Genomic DNA, 18,907 nt, shown 5'->3' with positions numbered 1-18,907 from the left:
ATATTTATTTAATCTGCTGCCCTTTATGTATCTGGCAGTGGGGGTAGGGGGGCAGGGATCCTCCATAAACCAGGGAGGGATGGTAAAGAGCTTTAAGAGAAAGGAGGAGAACAGTACTAGTCAGAACTGACGGGGGACAAAGAGACAGAAATAGTAATATTGAAATACTCATAAAGATGCTTTTTCTTGCTTCAGGCTGAGCCATTAGTCATTGATCTTAAAGACCTCTTTCAAGTTATCTATAATGTAAAGAAAAAGGAAGAAGAAAAGAAAAAGGCAAGTACCACCCAATATTAACCCTATTAAACTTAAGATTATATTCAGGACCATGTCTGAACATTATGTAAGCATATGGCCCATCTGGAGAGTTGGCTTCTTTGTGGCTCTTTCAAGTATAGAAAGTTTAGAAATATATCGTCTGTTTTTCCTGGTAGAGCAATGGATGGATATAACAGTTAGATATGTCTGATTTTCAGTCCCTGACTCTTGTTTTCTCTCCCCACAAACTTTACATTGGTTCCAGAGTCTACACAGGATAAACAAGTTTAAGCTCAGAAACTGTATTCAAATCCAGTATTGATATGAAAAGGGCAGGGGAATGTAGGGCAGAAATAATATGCAAGACTCTTGCCTTGTGCTCATGAACCCATAGGTATATATAGAGCTATATATATATGTAGGTATTTAACTCCCTTTAACCATAGCTACTAAGATCACTGAATTTGTCTCTCTCTCTCTCTCTCTTTTTTTTTTAAGATGGAAGAAGCCAACAAAGCAGTAGAGGTAAAACTGCATCTTTACTTCTTATAAATTGCACACATGACATGTAGAAGTCCTTTTTGCCCCGTGTCCAGGCATGCTTCCCTCCTAGCTTATGACTCTGGGTTCATGATCCCTTTGGCCATAGAAGATGTAGATTTGAATTATCAGTGCCAAAATCATAACTGTTTAGCAAGCCAGTACAGTAGGAAATTACATTCTATAAGAAAACTCACCAACTAAACTCTCAAATATTTGCCATCTTTTCAGAATGGGAATGAGACCCTATTGACCCTTGATGATCAAGCTAACAAACTGAAATTGGTATGTATGTGATTTTTTATGATTCTTATTTAACTGAACATGGGTTTACTTCCTATAGATGTACCAAATCTGCATTGAATCTATATGAAAGTCCAATTATGACACCTGTTGCCCTAAATATTAATATAACATTAATGTCAAGATAGAAAGCAATCTTTTTAGTAAAAACATCTGAATCTTATCCACAAGATTTTTTTAAGAGTGTGGACTAGATGGATTTGTTTGGGAACATGTCTACACTTCCAGGCCTAAATAGCCTAATAGTAAATCTGTATTAGTTAAATGAAAAATCAAATTGTGACAACGATTTTCCTAAACCATAGTTTGGGAAACAATTACAACAATATACAAAGTAATTTTTTTAGTAGACACATCTGAATCTAATCCAAATACTTTTTTAAGGGTGTTGACCAGATGGATTTGTTTGGGGACATGTCTACACCTCCTGACCTAAATAGTCCAACAGTAAGTGCCTGTTTTTAAATTTGCAATGTGATGAAAATGACATCTATAACTCAAATTGGCAATTAGCCAGAAATCTTGAGCATCTCGTTGACATTTGGAAGGTACCCACTGATTTTTCCGCATAAAGTATAACTGGGTCCTAGAACAAATTTGCATCTTAAGTTACCATGGGAACCTATCAGCACTAATTCAGTTATATTATTTTTGGTTGGAGGATAGATCTGAGCCGTAGGACAGGCAGTGCAGTCCTTCTAGGTATTACTTAGGATCAGAGAGGGCAGAGAGGGACCTGAATAATAATCCTTGGCATAAGTTCCACTCAAAGGAAGTGTTTGCTAGATGATTAATTGTAAAACCATCCAGCCTCTTCAATATTTTTCTGTTCTTTCTATTGTGACTTAACAACATAAGCTTGGTGTGAAGTAAGACTTAAATAAGATGCTCAGTTATGTTTAACCACAAGGACTGTCCTTGTTTCAAAAAGTGGGTCATTCTTTGAAGGATCCAATAGTGTATCAAGTCTTCTAAATATTGATTGACCCGTAACAACTTTGTAAAAACGGAGCAGTATTTTCCTTTATAGGTAAGGAAATGGTGTTTCCGAAAAAAACTCATTCACTTGAGAAAGAGGTCCAAATTCAGAGCTTAAGCACAAGTCTCAGAGCTTCCAAAACAGGCCTCAAGTTAAGCTACCCATGTACTTTTGATTGACTTCTTTTAACTTTTTTTTTTTTTTTGACAGTTTCTTGAGTACCTGCCATGGGCAGGACACAGAAGTGAGGGACAGGTACAATGTCAATGACATCATGGAGTATACCGTCAAGCAGTGAGACTAGCATTAAAACTTATCACAAAGCCTATTCGATGATTTTAATTACATGGTATTTGTCTAGTTTAGAGGTTCATTTAATATCTCAGAGAAAATGAATTTCTGAACTTGACCATAAAAGATGAGAAAAGCAATAAGAGACAAAAAAAGCATCGGTCTAGATTAATGAGGGGACTGTCTAGGAGTCTCTTATATCAGGGAATTATCAAGCAATTCTACATGACCAAGAAGGTCGTAGCAATCAAAGTGGCAGCAGGTAAAGGACAGGGTAAGTCTCACTTGCCAGAGTAGTGGAGAGAATGGCAGTCCATGAGTTTTCCCATAATGCTCAGGCCTGTGGGATCGGAAGGGGCAGGGGCTGCATACTCTCTCCTCTGTCCCCGACCCTATGCGATTCACAATGAGAACAGCATTTCAGAGGCCCTAAAAAGCCTACAGTAGAGAAGCCAGCTTAATGTCCTTTTCAGCAGTGAGTCCGGACTCATTTGTCTGTGGAGCCTTTTATTCTTCATAATGTGTGTTACCATCCTAAGGATACACTTTTTGAGAGACAAGATTGGATGACCCTGAAATGTCTGTCCTAGCCCTGAGGTCCTTGTGCTTCCTAGACTAACCTTCCTCTGCAGTAGCCCCCTTCCCAAAGTGAATTGATATCTGAATGATCTACTTTCCAAGTGTAACTGACATTCAAACATGGAAATTGAAAGAGATCAAAGCACTCAATCTATGAAATAGAATTCCATTGGGATAGGCAAGGAAGCACTGACTATTTAATATGCTTCTGTAGACTTCTAGAAAGTTCTGAAGGAGGAAATGAAAACAATATGAGTAATCCTGAGTCTTAGTTATATTAGACTTAATGCATTCTAAAAATGTTGGGTTTATAGAAATAAAAGTGAGTCTTAAACTAACAATAAATTAAAGTAATAAATACCATCAAAGTAGATGGTATTTGATAAGTAAGAGAATGCTAAAGGCACTGATTATATGCTGGTTGGGTTTTGCCCACGTGTTTTTGCATATTGACTCCATATTCGTAGGTCACAAAACAGATTTATCTCTACTTGATAAAACCAGAATGTTTAAAAATATTCACAATCTTAGTACAGTTGCTGTGGAAGAGGTGAAGAGAGGAAGAAATCTACATTACCTGGACTTTATTACTGGTTCCCTGACCCATCTGGCCCTCCCCCAGCATTCATACAGAATAGTTTTATGTGTTTCAAATAAAACTCATGTTACAAACTAAGTGGTTTCCTTTAGAACATAATTTTTACTGGAAAATAACTGAACAATATTCTTCCAAAATGCCACTCAAAAGAAAAAGAAGGAAAGAAAAAAAACAAAAAGACACGTTCTCAGGCTTTTAAAATGATAATTTGAAAGTACAGTTGCTATGAGAAGAACATAAGGTATGAAGGAGGTTGCGTCTGGTACAGGCATGGGATCAGGGCACAAAGCACAGTGTCATACAGACATGAGAGGCCATGGGTGGGCACAGGGGATGCTGAAGTAGAAAGATCAATAGGAAAAGGCTTTGTAAAGAATCTGAACTTGAGTTGGGTCTTTGAAGTGCGTAGGAACATAGAGAGCAGTCAGGCTAAAAATAAACTGGGTCCTATTGTAGGTCACTTTGAAAGGCTGGCTAATGAGGCTTATTTTAACATAGGGGACACAGGAAGCCACTGAGAGCTTTGAGTGGGGAAGTCCGGGGATTTAGCAGCTGGAATGGTTTTGAGAGACCAGCTTCCTGGAGAAAGCTCAGCTGTGGAACTCAGCATATAAGAGCTCACCTTCATGCAGACCCCTCTGTGGCTGCCCGCTTCCTCCTCTTCCTGGAGCTCCTTACGAGCCAGGACTGCATTTCCCCTTCATGTTATCAGTGCTTATCTCTCAGGTAGCCTAGATGGTGGCCAAGCAGATGCAGCATTTGACAATCCAACCAAGAATTAATGAAGTTCTGACCTAGGGGGCAGATGAGGAGTCTCACGTCATCCCATTGTAGTCTATGAACTAGACTCTTAATCCTGGATTAACAACAAACCCAACCTGAGGAGAGCCTTATACATTTTACTTATAGGCTGACTATTCAGAAGTCTAACATTGTGGCTCCTGTTTGGTGTCCTAAGAACTTCTTCTGAAGTATTTGAAAAGGAGAACTCTACCAGCTGTGAACACCCAACTGTTCTAACCCAGAGGTGGCTCATCATAAATGAATAAATACTGAAATCACAAGCTTTTGTAATACGTTTTGTCCTATCCTTTGATTGCTAAAGAGCCCTCCATTAAGAGATCTTCCAATCCATTTCTTTGATTAAAAAAATTTTTTTTTTAATTATAAGCTCTTTCTTCTGACAAATTCTTCTAGTTATAAAGAGAAAAACTGGCTTTTAAGAATTGTGTTTTTATACCTAACAGTAAAGGAAACCAAAGACAGAATACCAATTAGGCCTGATTCAAGACCTAAACTTCCAAAAAAATTGTTCTTTTAAAGCCAAGGAGGCCTATTTGGGCCCTTTTTACTCAGTAGTTTGAGAATTTCATATTCCCTTGAGGTTGTTTTTGTCCCAATGATCAAAAATATTTAGTAAGCTGCTTGGGGTAATGCTAGACCTCTAACTTCCATCTCAGGTAGGCATCTTTGACTATATTCTTCCATGGCTAGCATAGATGAGAAGTTAATGGATCAAAGTCAGTCAGAAGAAAGCTATGTCAGTTTGACAGCCCTAACCCAGGGTGAGCCCAAACTTATGTCACTGACCTGAATAAAGACATGTCAGATTTTTCAAATTTGCTCATTCTTGGTTGAGAGGGATATCTTTTCTAACAATGGAGAATGAAAATAAGATAGGAAGGGACTAGATCTTGTAGAGTTAAATATTCGGTATGTTTTTCAAATTAACTCTAAAGCCACATCTCTACTTTATACGTGAATTAAAGATTACATTGTACATAAATTAAAGATAAATTAAAGATTCATTGAATTTATCTACCAAATAGTGAGATTACTGTCGTAACACCAGTGACTCTAAGCTGTATTATGAAAAAAATGCACAAATATGAGAGGTTAATGTAATATGTTAGAATATATCAGCATTTTGAGTGTCACTTTCTTCTTTCTAGAAAGACACAGACGAAAGGATGTGTCCAGAGGAGATTAGGATGATGGGAATGAGAGCTCCAACTTCACTAGCACCTTCAAAAAGATCCTTAAATATTTAAAGGGGCATACGTGACAAGCCATATGAATGGTGGGAAAAATCTGGTTTTGCCCTGTAAAGGAAAGACCAACTATAGGGAAATATATTTGACCTTAGACTTAGTCACAACCAGCACTATAAAATATTGGCCAGAGAATTTGCTCATTTAGAGAGATGCTGTTACATGACTCTGACGGTATAATAGATGGGACTATGCCTCAGGTGGGAGGCTGGGTTACACTTCTGAGGTCTTCTCTTACATTCAAGCTCAATATGCTTAGATAATTGCTTAGAGTGACTGGCAGTCGATTCCCTTTAAGACTCTCAAAGGCAGGAATGGGAACAACGAGGGTCGTGAACACAGTCTGCAAGGGTGAGCAGACACATGACTAGAGTTTCATTTTAACGAAAGGCCAACAAAGTGGAGACCTAAATAAAGGGGCAACAAGGCGGGGAGGAACAGGGAGGACCTATTCCACTGCTAGGCAAGAAATGCACTCAGGGAGGTGACGGGAGGAGGTCACGGTTAACCGGTCTGTCAAGATAAAACTCTAATGGAAATTTTGATGATCCTGATGGTCTTTTGTAGCTTTCTCATGTGAAATCACAACATGGACTAACACTTTCTTTTCTCTCTTTTTTTTTTTCTTCCCAAATGTGATAGGAAAGCAAAGATATCCTGTTAGTGGATCTAAACTCTGAAATCGACACCAATCAGAATTCTTTAAGAGAAAATCCATTCTTAACAAATGGCATTACCTCCTGCTCTCTTCCTCGACCAAAGCCTCAGGCATCTTTCCTGCCTGAAAATGCCTTTTCTGCCAATCTCAACTTCTTTCCCACCCCTAATCCTGATCCTTTCCGTGACGATCCTTTTGCACAGCCAGACCAATCGGCACCCTCTTCGTTTGATTCTCTCAAATCTTCAGATCAGAAGAAAGAGAATTTGAGTAACTTGTCTACTCCCCTGAGTAACGGGCCCCTGAATGGGGATGTTGATTACTTTGGTCAACAGTTTGACCAAATCTCTAACCGGACTGGCAAACAGGAAGCTCAGGCAGGCCCATGGCCCTTTTCAAGTGCGCAAACACAGCCAACAGTGAGAACTCAAAATGGGGTATCTGAAAGAGAACAGAACGGCTTCCATATCAAATCCTCCCCGAACCCTTTTATGGGAAGCCCTCCCAAAGGACTGTCTGTACTGAATGGCGTAAAGCAGGACTTGGAAAGCTCTGTCCAGTCCTCACCACATGACTCCATAGCCATTATCCCACCTCCACAAAGTACCAAACCAGGAAGAGGCAGAAGGACTGCTAAGGTGAATTGTCTTCTCCACATATCCATTGGCAGAATGCATGCTCGGTACCAAAGGGTGGTGTGACGCAAGCTCTCTTTCCTGCTGCTCTTGTAGTTGCCTGTGTGGCTGTGAAATAGAAGGTGGGATAAGGCACATCTTTCTCCAGGAATACCTTCCTCTGATTGCCGCCTTTGCTAAGCTTCTCACTTGGCAGTGTTTTCACACCCTGCTTTCCGTTTGCATGTCTTGTCACTTGTTATTAACTAAACACAAGTTTTTCCATTTTTAATGCTGCTATGCTTCTGTACCTCTGGTAAGTTCGATCATCATATTCTGGAAGGGGAGGGCAAGGGTTCTTTGTGATGCCTTGTGTACCTTCCCCACACTAACACACGCCCCACACACCCCTCCTGCTGCATTAATGTCCAAGGTGGTGGTGGAAAATTCTTGAGTTTGCCTCTTCTTTTCAATGCTGACTGAATGATCCATTGCTTTAAAGGACACTTAAATATTTACTAGTACCACTTCATTGAAAAGCAATTTAAAATGTGGTTTCTGTGAATATATATTTAAAAACCTCATTAGAATACGCAGGCTGGCCTCATAATTAGACTATAGTGTCATCTTTACATAAACCGATTTAAACCTAGTAGAATAATCAAAAATATGTAGGTTACTTATTTATTTATAGTTCTCTTTTCTTTCCCAGCTTCAAGCTTTTAGAGGATAAAGAGACTAGACAGATACAAATGTGTAAATTAGTAAAATGTATTTCACCTTGAAAGTCCTCTTTACCTCAGTTACCAAGACCAAATATTCTGTCCATTGCAGGGATCTGTCGTTCAGGGGGAGTTGGGGGTGGGGGGCAGTGAGAGGTGGGGGAGGGGAGTTTTGGCTTTTTGTAGTAGTTTACCAGTAAGAGGAATACGTTTTCCTATGTGTGGTTCCCAAATCTGAGGTACAGAATAGGAGACAGAATAAAGCTGTTTTTCATAATTACCGAGTAACTCTTGTGTCTCCCTCTCTGCCCTGTCAGTCTCCAGCAAAAGACTTGCTTGCATCAGACATCTTTACCCCTCCTGTCTCAGAAGCTCCAGGCCAGACCTCACCTACAGGACAGTCCGCAACCCTACAGACCAACCCTCTGGATCTCTTCAAAACAAACGCTTCTGCCCCGGCGGGACCCCTTGCAGGTCTAGGTAGGTGCTGAGAGATGGAGTAAGACTTGCCTCTGTTGTTTTCATTCATAAGATTATCATGTGCAGGAGGAAGGCACTTCATATCCATAGAGGCTCCAGGGATAGAAGATCTGATCATCCCACTTTTACTTCCGTAGACCCCACCCTCATTTGGTACCCTCGACTTGCAACTGAAATTTGGCTCCTGAAGTTGGCACATGGAGAGAAAACCATTTTCAATATTGCACTCACCAGAGCCAACTGGCAGTGGCTTACGGAAGACAACTCTAAGGGATTCTGATGCTCAGACCAGCTTCGTTGGAGAAAGGAGATAGAGCTGAGAGAGTCTTGTCTATCATCCATATTGGAAAAACTGGTGACATGCATGTCTGCCACACAATTTCCCATTGCTAGATCAAAGCCCTATCTCCCAGTGAACTGATATGCTTCCTGGTTAGGGTATCCTGTCTTATCCCCGAGAGGGATGTAAGTTAAGTCCAAAGCAAGTGTAAGTCATACACTGCAAGTCTTGGGTTCTTAGCCCGGCTCTGCTGGGCATACGATGTGTATGAGACAAGCATATATGCTGATCGGTCTCTGAATACTTAAGCCTCAGCTGCTCCTTGACAATATTTTGGCTATTGGAGTGTCTTAATAGAATTAGAAGACAGATGCTAGAAACCTGACATTGAAAAGAACACAAAGATAAGGGAAAAGATAGGATTTTACCAGATGCCTAGGCTGTGTGCCGGTGCTCATTCATAAATGTGTGGAGCTCATGTGAGCCACTAAGCCACTCTGTGGCATGACACTGGGGGAAGCCACTTGGCTGAGGACTAGCTCTGCCGTTGTTTGCCCACGGCCTCCAGTTCCTTTCTGCCTCCATGGTACAGTCTTCAGAAACCCCGACAACAGGCTTTGCTATCCTGCTGGGGATTCTCTTTATTTTTCTGCTTCTTGGCACCTCTACAAGCTCCCAACAGACTCTGTCTTGGAAGGGGATTGGGGCAACTAAGGAGGAAGAGGAAATCTCTTCCCCCATTTTGTAAAATTTCACCAGGGCTCTTGGTTTTCTCTGCCTCCTGCGGAGTCAATCATCAGGACCCTGTTTTTTTGTTTCCCCTGCTGCTTTCCTGCAAAGGAAAATATTTTCATTTTTTTCATATTAAATCTGTTTAATCCTACCTGGAGTATGGCGGCAAGAGGGGGTTTTTACCCAACCGTTGAGTGGCTAAAATCAGTGCGGGTGTGGGAAGTCAACTTGTTCTGGGTCTCTTCTTGCATTTACACCATCAAGACTCTCCCCCAATACTTCATGTCTCTTGCGGACTTTCCCTTTTTTGCATCGTTCCCTTTCCTTCCCCCCAAGTGGAGCTGGTGAGTGCCTTTTCCTTGCAGAAGGGTCAAGAGCTTCCATGCACTGGCGGCAACTACATCACATCTCAGAGCTTGACCGTGTAATATCAATGCCCCAAAGAATTTTTACAGCCAATATTTAACAAGTCAGCTCGAAAATACAGCTGGACCCTATAACTGTTAATTTATTCAGACGAAGTGAAGCTTTTTGGCTAGGTGCCCCTGTTGAAGCCTTGGGGTATACAACTGCAGAATACTGATGATCCTTCCAAGTTTGGACATGGGACTCAAACTGAGCTCTACAGTATAGCCCCTGTCCACTAGCAGGGATCCTCAGCCAAACCATGGAAGGTTGTAGGTCTGGCTTCCGCTAGACCCAGCTGGGGGACTGTCTCTTCTGGAGAACTGGGGGTGGGGAGAGGGTGTTGTAGAAAGCTAAGCCTTCAGCTTTGACTAGCTACCCTGTGTTTTAATTTAGCATCAGAAGGTAATAAAATTAACTTCTTACACCCACACTTTTCTTTTAACTTACCCCTTGCCTCTACTTTCTCTAGCAGAGCCTAAAATATCTTAGAAACACAATTTATGAAATCCATCAGATGGGAATGAAGGCTGGCATAAGGATGTACTGAGAAAGCCTTTAATTCCTGGCAGATAAAATATTTTTCTCTTTAACTACCACCACTCCCTCTAATACCATCTCTGAGCAAAGCCATACATTTTCCTAAGGGAAGGCAAGTCATCCAACATGAGAAATGATAAAATTCTACCCCATTTGAACATCCAGTTGGCATAAAAATATAAGTGAGTGACTCTGGCTTTGGATAACAAAATTTAAATAAATTTGTTTTAAAACGCTAGCAATCACTTCGCTCAAACCCAACCCACTTTTTGAACCCCATAGTATAGAATGTGAGAGAACTCTTCCCTTGATTAGTTGTGAAAAGAATATGTATGCTCTTTAGTGTAAATCAAGTCTAATTTCTGTAACTACGAAATAAGTATTTGGATTACTTTCCATAGTCCTATCCCTTGATGCTAAGGAGGCAGAACAGGAGAATAGGGCATTATATTTGGAGCTGGTATGCCTGAGTTTTAGTCTCTATTGTCACAGACTGTGAGCTCCCTCATTTTAATAATTAATATTCTTGTACCCAGTTCCCTAACCTCAAAAAACAAGACATGTTAAGTTCATAAGATGACCTTTTCTGAAACCCACTACTGTCTCTGAGCACACCATACATCTCCGTGGCCAGATGGTTAGCCTTCATGATGATTAGTCAAGTAACATCCATCTCCAATACTCGTAAAATTTAAGATAGAATATCTTGCTACATCAGCCCCTGAACATCACTTTCAAAATATCTCTCAGTCTAGAAACAAAAACATTCCTAACGCAAGGTAGACATTTGGAGGTCTTTTCTTAGTTCAGTTAGAAAATGTTCATAACTAAAGAATGCTCTTACTCTACAGCTCAAAGCAAGCAGATTTTGAGAGGAGGCATCATTCATGAGTCGATATGAGGCTGAATTTAGGTTGGTGGCAGTCTGACAGGTCATTAATATACTTGGGAAGAAGCAAGAGAGAAAAATGTCCTACATTGGAGAATAAGATATAGGGAATGAGCTTCTCAAGAAGAGGGGAAGAATATTGGAGAGACCTGCATTTTAGTGACTTCATCAACTCTTAATCAATATGGTGAAGACACAGGAGATGGAGCCATTCCCCCACAAGAATTAGGTGTCTGGACACAGGCAATTAGCTACCTCACGAAGTTTTGGGGTTTTTGTGTTTTGTGTTTTTGTTTTTTGCTCTATGTTGTCTTCTCTCCCTCCCTTCCGCTTTGAAGTATTGTGTTCTGACTTCTGGCAAGGCTTAGTGAGTGACACATGGCCGGAAGCACTTTTCCTTGAAACAGCTCTCCCAGGAAAACCAGCCTTTCCTCCATGTATATGTATAAAAGTCTAAAGCTATCTTGGCATCAACCAAACTTTATCGCCCTTTTATATAGCTGTGTCAACCTTGGCAGCATTTAAAAGCAAGGAAACTGAAATGGTTTCTTCAGGATGCAAGCATGTTGAGGCCTAATACACATGCGTGATAGCTGGTTTCCATGAGACTCCAGACAGGAGCCAGCTGCCAAATGAAAAGATCCAATCGATGACTCAGAGTACCCAATGGATTATTTTAATTCACTGCTTCGTAATCAGTAGGGTTTGTTTATGTAAATGTATTCACTCAACAGATGCACTCATGCTATCAACAGGCTCTGTCCTAGTTGTTTGAAATGTATCAGTGTCAGAAATGTTTTCATGACCAGGTCCTAATGGAGTGTATTACCCTTCTAATGAGAAAAGTTTAAAATCTGTGGTAGAAAGAAAGGGCTTCAAAAGGCAGCCAACCTTTGAATGCGAGCTATTCTGTATTAGCTAGTTAATCTTTAGACTGATTTAATCTCTCTATGCCTTTTTTCCATGCCAGCCTTAAGGCTTAAGGAAGGTGTTGGCCATGTAGATGCTTGGTAAATGTCCCGCCTCTCCCCTTCCCCAGAGCTGTGTTTCCTGAAACTCAAAAATCCTCTTCAAGTTTGTGTCCTGATAAGTCCTTTCTTCTGCTTCCTTCAGGTGGTATACCAGTTAGCCCCCCTCAGGCAGGACCGTGGAACCCAACATCTTTAGTCTTCAATCAGTCCACTTCAGTGGTCCCGGGAGCCATGCTGAGTGGTCAGCCTTCAGGATTTAGTCAGCCAGTAGTTTTTACCACAAGCCCAGCTATTCCAGGTTGGAACCAGCCTTCATCCTTTGCAGCCTCAGCTTCGCCTCCAGCCCCTGTTGTTTGGGGCCCATCAGCATCTGTGGTACCCAATACTTGGTCCTCAACAAGCTCTTTGGGGAACCCTTTCCAGAGCAATATTTTTCCAGCTTCTGCTGTGTCTACCCAGTCCCCTTCTATGCTCTCCTCTCTTCTGGTTGCTCCTCCTCAACCACCTCCCAGAACTGGCCCTCCAAAGGACATCTCCAGTGATGCCTTCACTGCCTTGGACCCACTTGGGGATAAAGAAGTCAAAGAAGTGAAAGAAATGTTTAAGGACTTCCAACTGCGGCAGCCACCTGCTGTGCCTGCAAGGAAGGGAGAGCAGACTTCCTCTGGGACTTCGAGTGCCTTCTCCAATTATTTCAACAGCAAAGTTGGCATTCCTCAGGAGAATGCGGACCATGATGACTTTGATGCTAATCAGCTGTTGAAAAAGATCAATGGTAAGCTACCCACTTCTCTGTCTACCATACCAACAAGTATTTCCCCCGTCATATGGGCCCACAGAGTCTTTAGAAGAACCCTCTCCCACCTACCAGTAGCCTAACTCTTGCTCTCTTTGGTAATCAGTGGTTATGGAGACAACTTGGCGGGTTACCTTATGGAACAAATGATTTACCTTAGATATTTCTAAGGGCTGGCCCAATACTGCCCTCTTGTGGCAAATTCTAGAAGGGCTGCCAAGAGCTCTTGAAATTCAGTGGGTTGTGGCACTTGGAAGGCTCTGTAACAGAGCCTCGGCCACACTCCCCCGCCTTAGTGAGGGAATTCTGAATGTCTTCCACTTCAGTTATATATGCACAGCCTCCTCTTCGGATGAATTTACCTGTAATAATCACCAGAAGTCCTAGTATTTTGTGGTGATTTTTGTTCCATGATGTAAATTCCAAAGTATGGAACTTAATTTCTGAGATAACCTTGACTGGGGGGTAGGGGGCGGAGGGGACGGTACGGGGTAGGGTGGGACACGGGACAAGGGACTTTTGCTTATATCTGGGAAAAAATTTGTCTATTGACTTCTTGGTGTTTTTTGCCTTCTAGAACCACCAAAGCCAGCTCCCAGACAAGGTTCCCTGCCAATTACCAAATCTGCTGACAACGCATTTGAGAACCCTTTCTCTAAAGGTTCTTTTGGTTCGTCACAAGCCTCTGTAAGTATCAACTACTAGAAGCTGTTGCTCCCAAGTACAAGCCACGTAGAGCTACTTTGTCGTGAATTAATCTTGTGTGTATAGTAACTCTTTGGTGCTAAAGGATGTTTAAATAAGATTTATCACTGAGAACCATCACAGTGAAAACATCAACTCAGGCTGGGGAGAGACTATTTTGGTAGGGACGACTATCCTGAGCTTGAAAAATGAATATCATAGAGAAAAAGTCTCAAGGACAGATCTCACTTTGCCTGGCTCCCAAAATCATTTTGAGAGAAAATTGAGCCAAAATAATATTATCTTTAAAAATTTTTCAAGGAATTAGTTTCCTGACTTCCTGCCCTCAGTCCTTTAGCTCATAAAAACAGTACCTTTCATTTTGGAAAGGCAAACCTATGAACCCTGATTTTGATGTAAATAATAAATACACATCACGAAATATAAGCAGGCAGACACAAATCATTGTAGACCCACATGATATCTGATTTGTCTGTGACCTTTGAGAAGTCTTAATTATAGGTTTTTTTTTTTTTCTCTGTAAGTGTAATTAAACATATTGACTGGATGGTTTTATCTTCATAGATGGCTTCTCAACCCACATCTTCTGATGTATATAGGGATCCTTTTGGAAATCCTTTTGCCTAACTTCTGTAAGTAGAAGATCCTCTGAAGCTTAGGTTTGGTAAGAAAGCATGGGACGGGGTGAGGGTGAAATTTTAATTTTCGAACTGTTACAAGGTTAAATCTCTGTAACTTAGAACTAATAAACATGGAAATCTATGCTTAACTAACTCAGTAATGACTAAGCTGAGCATTTAAGAATAGAATTCTTTTACATGCTACAAAACAGTAATATACCCATGGGGATATGGATTTCTATCATATCCTGTGTTTTTGATACTTCAGAATAACATTTTTGCATAACAATAAACTTATATAACACATAATAGCTTTCTAGTTGTTTTGTTTTGTTTTACATCCTCATAACTACTTGGTTTCCTATAGAAGTTTCGAAATCCAAAGACTGTTTGTAGCTAAGGACAGGTCAGCTGAACAGAGGCCACCTCCCAGATCAATTTATTTCTCTGTGAGGAGTCTCACAGTTAGTCTAAAATAGTCTGAGGGCGTTCAATCCAGAAGTGGTGACAGCTGTCCTTACCTCCTTTAAAAACAGCGTGTGAGCAGATGAGTTTGCAGGTTCATCTTACTAGTAGATTTTATCCCAGGTGAGTTATTAGGTGTAACTGCCTTAGACTGGGACCCTGGGAGGGCTCAGGTGACCCTTTCTTTATCAACAGTGAGTGGAAGCAACTCTGTCTGATTTCAGAAGATTGAAGTTAGTGGAGGAAAGGAGGCTTGGCTGCGTTTTAGAGGAGGAAGGGCATAGCTGGTGGGGGAGAACAAGAAAAAGAATGAAAGGAACCAAACCTGTTATTTTCAGTCTTGCCCCATCCAGGTGGGACTCCTACTAACTCTGTCCTGACCCACCTAGAATTTAATTATTTTAAATAGAGAAATATCTCAAATCTGACATGAACAGTAAGATTGACTTTATTTGCAATTTGGATTGTTTTCCCTTAGTTGACTTCTAGAATTACAGTGTTTCTTAAAGTGCTTTTCCAGAAAGTCTGCTTCAGAGAACAGGCTGAGATTATGGAAAAAGCAAGTCTGGGGCCCCACCCCAGCCCTAAGAAGTCCCTCTCTGATGCTGAGGAAAAGCTCCAGGTTACAAGCAGCCTGGTGGTTTCTAATGCTGATAGAACAGTGTAATATAATGAAGGGCTAGAAGTCTTAACAGAGGCTCATTCTCACCCTCGTCTCCAAGGGAGGTAAACATGGACAAATAAATGGAAAGGAATAAAATGCGTCCGGAGTCTAGGAGGATTTTTTGCACTAAATTGCATTGACAAGGGGTCTCCTTGGAGGTCCTTTCTTTCTTAGGTCATGAAGGAAGGATTATTTTGGTGAACTTGCTTAACTTATAGATTGGGGTTGGGGTGGGGGAGCATGATTATGGGAGAAAATAACTAATATTATTGAACATTTGTGTGAATCACTATTTCAGGCTCTGCATTTATTTTCTTATTTAAGCCTCTCACATCAGCCCTAGGAGATACTATTATTGAGTTTTAAATGATGACTTGATATTTAATACATTGATATTTAACCCCAAAATTTTAACCATGGGTTTTTTCTTCTCTACACTTCTCTAGGAACTTGATATGATGACTATCCAGAGGAACAAAAAGGTTGGCCTTAGTAGTCAAGAACAAAGCTAATAGCCAGACGACCTCTGCTCTCGTTCCAGCTTTGACATATTATCTGTTGCCTTGTTGCTTGCTGCCTCTTCCACTTGTAAAATGCCTTTCACTTTTCTGTTTAGATTAAAGCTAAACTGAATCCATGGCTTTAAATAAATTAAGAATCTAAATTCTCTCGCTTAAATGTAAATGAAGTAGTTACCCTACTTGAACCATTGCCTAGTGTGTTCCTAGAACCTTCTAGAACACTGTACTGTGTACCCTCTGGTTGGGAGATGCAGCTACCACAACTCCTCAGATGACACTGTTTTGAATAAATTTTAAAATCCTTATGTTCAAAGTTGTTTGGGGGTTCTGTTTCACAGCATAAATCCTAAAGGTTATACTATAACAAAATGCCTTCTTAAATCTTGCTTCATATCAACATTTATAAAGAATTTTTAAAGTAAAATTGAAGCAAGTCCAACTTCTCCTTAAACACTTGGGAATCTGACACACTTAAGGACCTTTTTAAAAATATAACTTCTCTTTCTGAAGATTATTTTCTTTCAAGGACAAGATTGTTCTTCCCCCCCCCCCCACCCCCCAGTCTCTTGCTTGATAGTGCAAATGAGGGAAAAGTATTATTTGTCTCTCCTCTCCTCTTCCCTCTGATTCTTTTTTCAGTCAGTTTTACTCCCAGGTTCATATAACATTACTTCCCTTCCACAAGCAACAGTTTTATGGGGGAAAAAAAAAAATCTAAGGATTCATGGATCTGAAATGTCTCTGCCTTCTCAGTAATCACTAAATCCCATAACTAGAATTGCAGATGGACACAACCTTTATCCTTTCTATGGAATAGGAGGCCATCCTCTTGATCTGAAGTTCCAGAAGAGCAGTTCAGGTTGAAGAAAATGAAAGAAAAACCTAACTCAGTTGGGCAATGAAGGACTGTATTCTGGAGAGCCAACACATCAGAAACTTCAATGTAATTGTGCCAAATATATTGGGTGCTTATATGGGGTCATGCTAGACCTTTATCAAGTAACTGGAAAACTCACTTGAAGCCACAATCTCCTAGTTAGTAGGAAGATAAATGATGAATGGAGGGGTGGAGTGAGAAGCTATAGAACAAGTTTTGGTGTTATCATTGAAAATTTAACGTCTGCAGTATTTTTCTCCTCATAACCTTGGAAACTCTCCCAGTTCATTTCCAGTTATATTGTTAGCACAGTTCTGAAGGATTTGTTCTTGCCAAAATGAGTTTCATTTTGTTATATTTATGTTGGGTTTTTAAATGTTTCTCCTGACCCTTAATGCTCAGGTTCTCATGGGTGTTAATCAACCATACAATGTTAACTTTAGGTGGAAGAGGAGGATGACTGCTTAGGATCTAAACCAAGATGGTGGCCTCATGAATGTTTATTGATTAGCCCTAAGTAGTCCAAGCTAAATTCCTGTGGTTTTATGTTTAATGGTAATAGCTGATCATGAATGGCATAATTTTCCATCTGGCTTCCTACTCAGTCATTATAAACACAGTCCTAAAATAGTATTTTATATGTCCCAATACCTGAATGTGCTCAACTGGAGGCAATTATATCTAGGTAGTTGAATTTTTTTAAAGTAGACAGATTTTGAAAAGGATGATCGGCCACACACTGCTTTGTACATACTTATTTTCCTGTGCACTTTTCTGTATGCAAATAAAGCTATAAATTTACTCATTTCAATAAACTGGAATGGCAGAATCTCATGCGTTAGCATCAGTTTATTCTTACAGTTGACCCCTACTTAGAGCTAATGTATAAAATATAATCAGTCCAAGGTGAGCCAATATTAGTGCATTTTGGGTTGTCATAAAGAAGAAAAAAATGGAAATCTGGGAAATGAGACCATGAGTAAACCATTGTCTGATATCTTTCATGCCTTATTCTCCACTCCCTGACCTACACATATTCCCTTCCTGAGAGTTTAATAGGAGCCCGGTGGATAAGACCTGTATCAGAACAGCCACTACTGACATCTAGTATAAAAATCATTTATTAATGAACTCTTGGTTCACACCTTCTACCCTTTGCATCTCCTTGTTCTTGACTCAGCCATGTTTGTCCTCACCAAGACACAACTGTGTGGACTGATGTGGGCTGGTGTAGGCCACTCTCAGGAGAACTTCTGCATGAGGTGGACAGGCCCACGATCCGACATCTTTAGCACAAGGACACTTTTAAATACTCTCCCCTAGGATAAAAGCTCAAGGCTCCCATTTTTTTTTTCAAAAAAGACCTAGATCTCCCGGGAAGATGTCCCTGAGACAGGATTGCTTCGGTACAAAAGTCTTGATCTTAAAGTTTTCTAAGTCTTAGCTCAAACTTGGGAGCAGGTGGGTGTCCTTGATTTATGATTTATGATTTATGATTATAGGTCGTTCATTATTACTGCCTTACCTTTCCCCTTAAGTGAAACATTTGGTCTCTTTCTATCAACAATGAGTAGAATACAGAAAAACAGTTTCCACACAAAAGCAGCTTCCAGTAAGCCACAGATGTGCTGGAGAAGACTGCTGATAAGAACACGTTGCACAAATTATCTGGCTTATCCAAATGCTCTGCAGTGTGTCTGACCCACTGAGCCTGTGCGCTGTTTCCATGTGGCTTAATCTGTAAGATCTTGCCAGAGGTTAACCCTTGCTCATACGAACAAGGGGAGGACATTCATTTCAGTACCGTAAGAACTACTGTTGGCCAAGCAGGGAGAGGTGCTCCCTGAAGTGTCTCCGCAAAGAAGCAGATCCTCTTCTTTACAAGTCTATTTAGTAACAGTCCTGGTCAGACCTGTATGTCAGAAGTTCAGCTTTTATGCTAACCCTATTATAACTGGAGGCAGGTTTCTTTTAGGCATCGATAGCTCTAAGCTAAAAGCTAAACTTGAACAGCACCAGGCCCCTAAATTCTTCACCTAAAGGCAATACAAAGGGAGAAGGTATTGATTTTATCAAAGTAATCTTGCATCTAGGAAGTGCTTTACCATTTATGCAACATAATTTCATTCTATTGATATCATAATCCCATGGGGTGGGAGCTGTCACTGTTCCCTCTCATCTAAGAATGGTATTCATGCTTTAAAATCCCTTCCAACTCTTGAGTGATTTCTGTGGTATTTTATTGTAAAACTGCCTTGTGGTAGGGATATCTTTTCAGTCTGTGATTTCAGACTGCTCCATCAAAATGTTAACCCTGGTGTCTAGAGAAAGCAAAACACATTCTGTGTCTTTCCTGTGCTGAAAGCAGG

The 18,907-nt window shown here is 40.6% G+C and overlaps 1 protein-coding gene across 3 annotated transcripts in view; it reads left to right on the top strand.

Moving 5' to 3' along the window:
• The window catches only part of DAB2 (DAB adaptor protein 2), a 49,498-nt gene extending 32,131 nt beyond the window's left edge, over window positions 1-17,367 (top strand). Inside the window, exons 5-15 of one of the 3 annotated variants that reach the window (XM_032851373.1) lie at window positions 196-276; window positions 757-783; window positions 1,030-1,083; window positions 1,486-1,548; window positions 6,242-6,895; window positions 7,911-8,073; window positions 12,033-12,665; window positions 13,264-13,373; window positions 13,956-14,023; window positions 15,587-15,622; window positions 16,479-17,367. In XM_032851373.1, the coding sequence (XP_032707264.1) occupies window positions 196-276; window positions 757-783; window positions 1,030-1,083; window positions 1,486-1,548; window positions 6,242-6,895; window positions 7,911-8,073; window positions 12,033-12,665; window positions 13,264-13,373; window positions 13,956-14,018 (1,848 nt within the window). In that variant the 3' untranslated portion in view covers window positions 14,019-14,023; window positions 15,587-15,622; window positions 16,479-17,367. Of the gene's footprint in view, window positions 1-195; window positions 277-756; window positions 784-1,029; window positions 1,084-1,485; window positions 1,549-6,241; window positions 6,896-7,910; window positions 8,074-12,032; window positions 12,666-13,263; window positions 13,374-13,955; window positions 14,024-15,586 lie in introns of all 3 variants that reach the window. The other 2 variants (XM_032851375.1, XM_032851374.1) reach the window with 2 other exon arrangements.
• The last annotated feature ends 1,540 nt before the right edge of the window (window positions 17,368-18,907 follow it).

This window comes from Lontra canadensis, unplaced genomic scaffold (assembly GCF_010015895.1).
Source record: "Lontra canadensis isolate GAN:19392208 unplaced genomic scaffold, GSC_riverotter_1.0 scaffold5, whole genome shotgun sequence".
Taxonomy (NCBI): domain Eukaryota; kingdom Metazoa; phylum Chordata; class Mammalia; order Carnivora; family Mustelidae; genus Lontra; species Lontra canadensis.
This window is presented reverse-complemented; position numbering and strand designations above follow the sequence as displayed.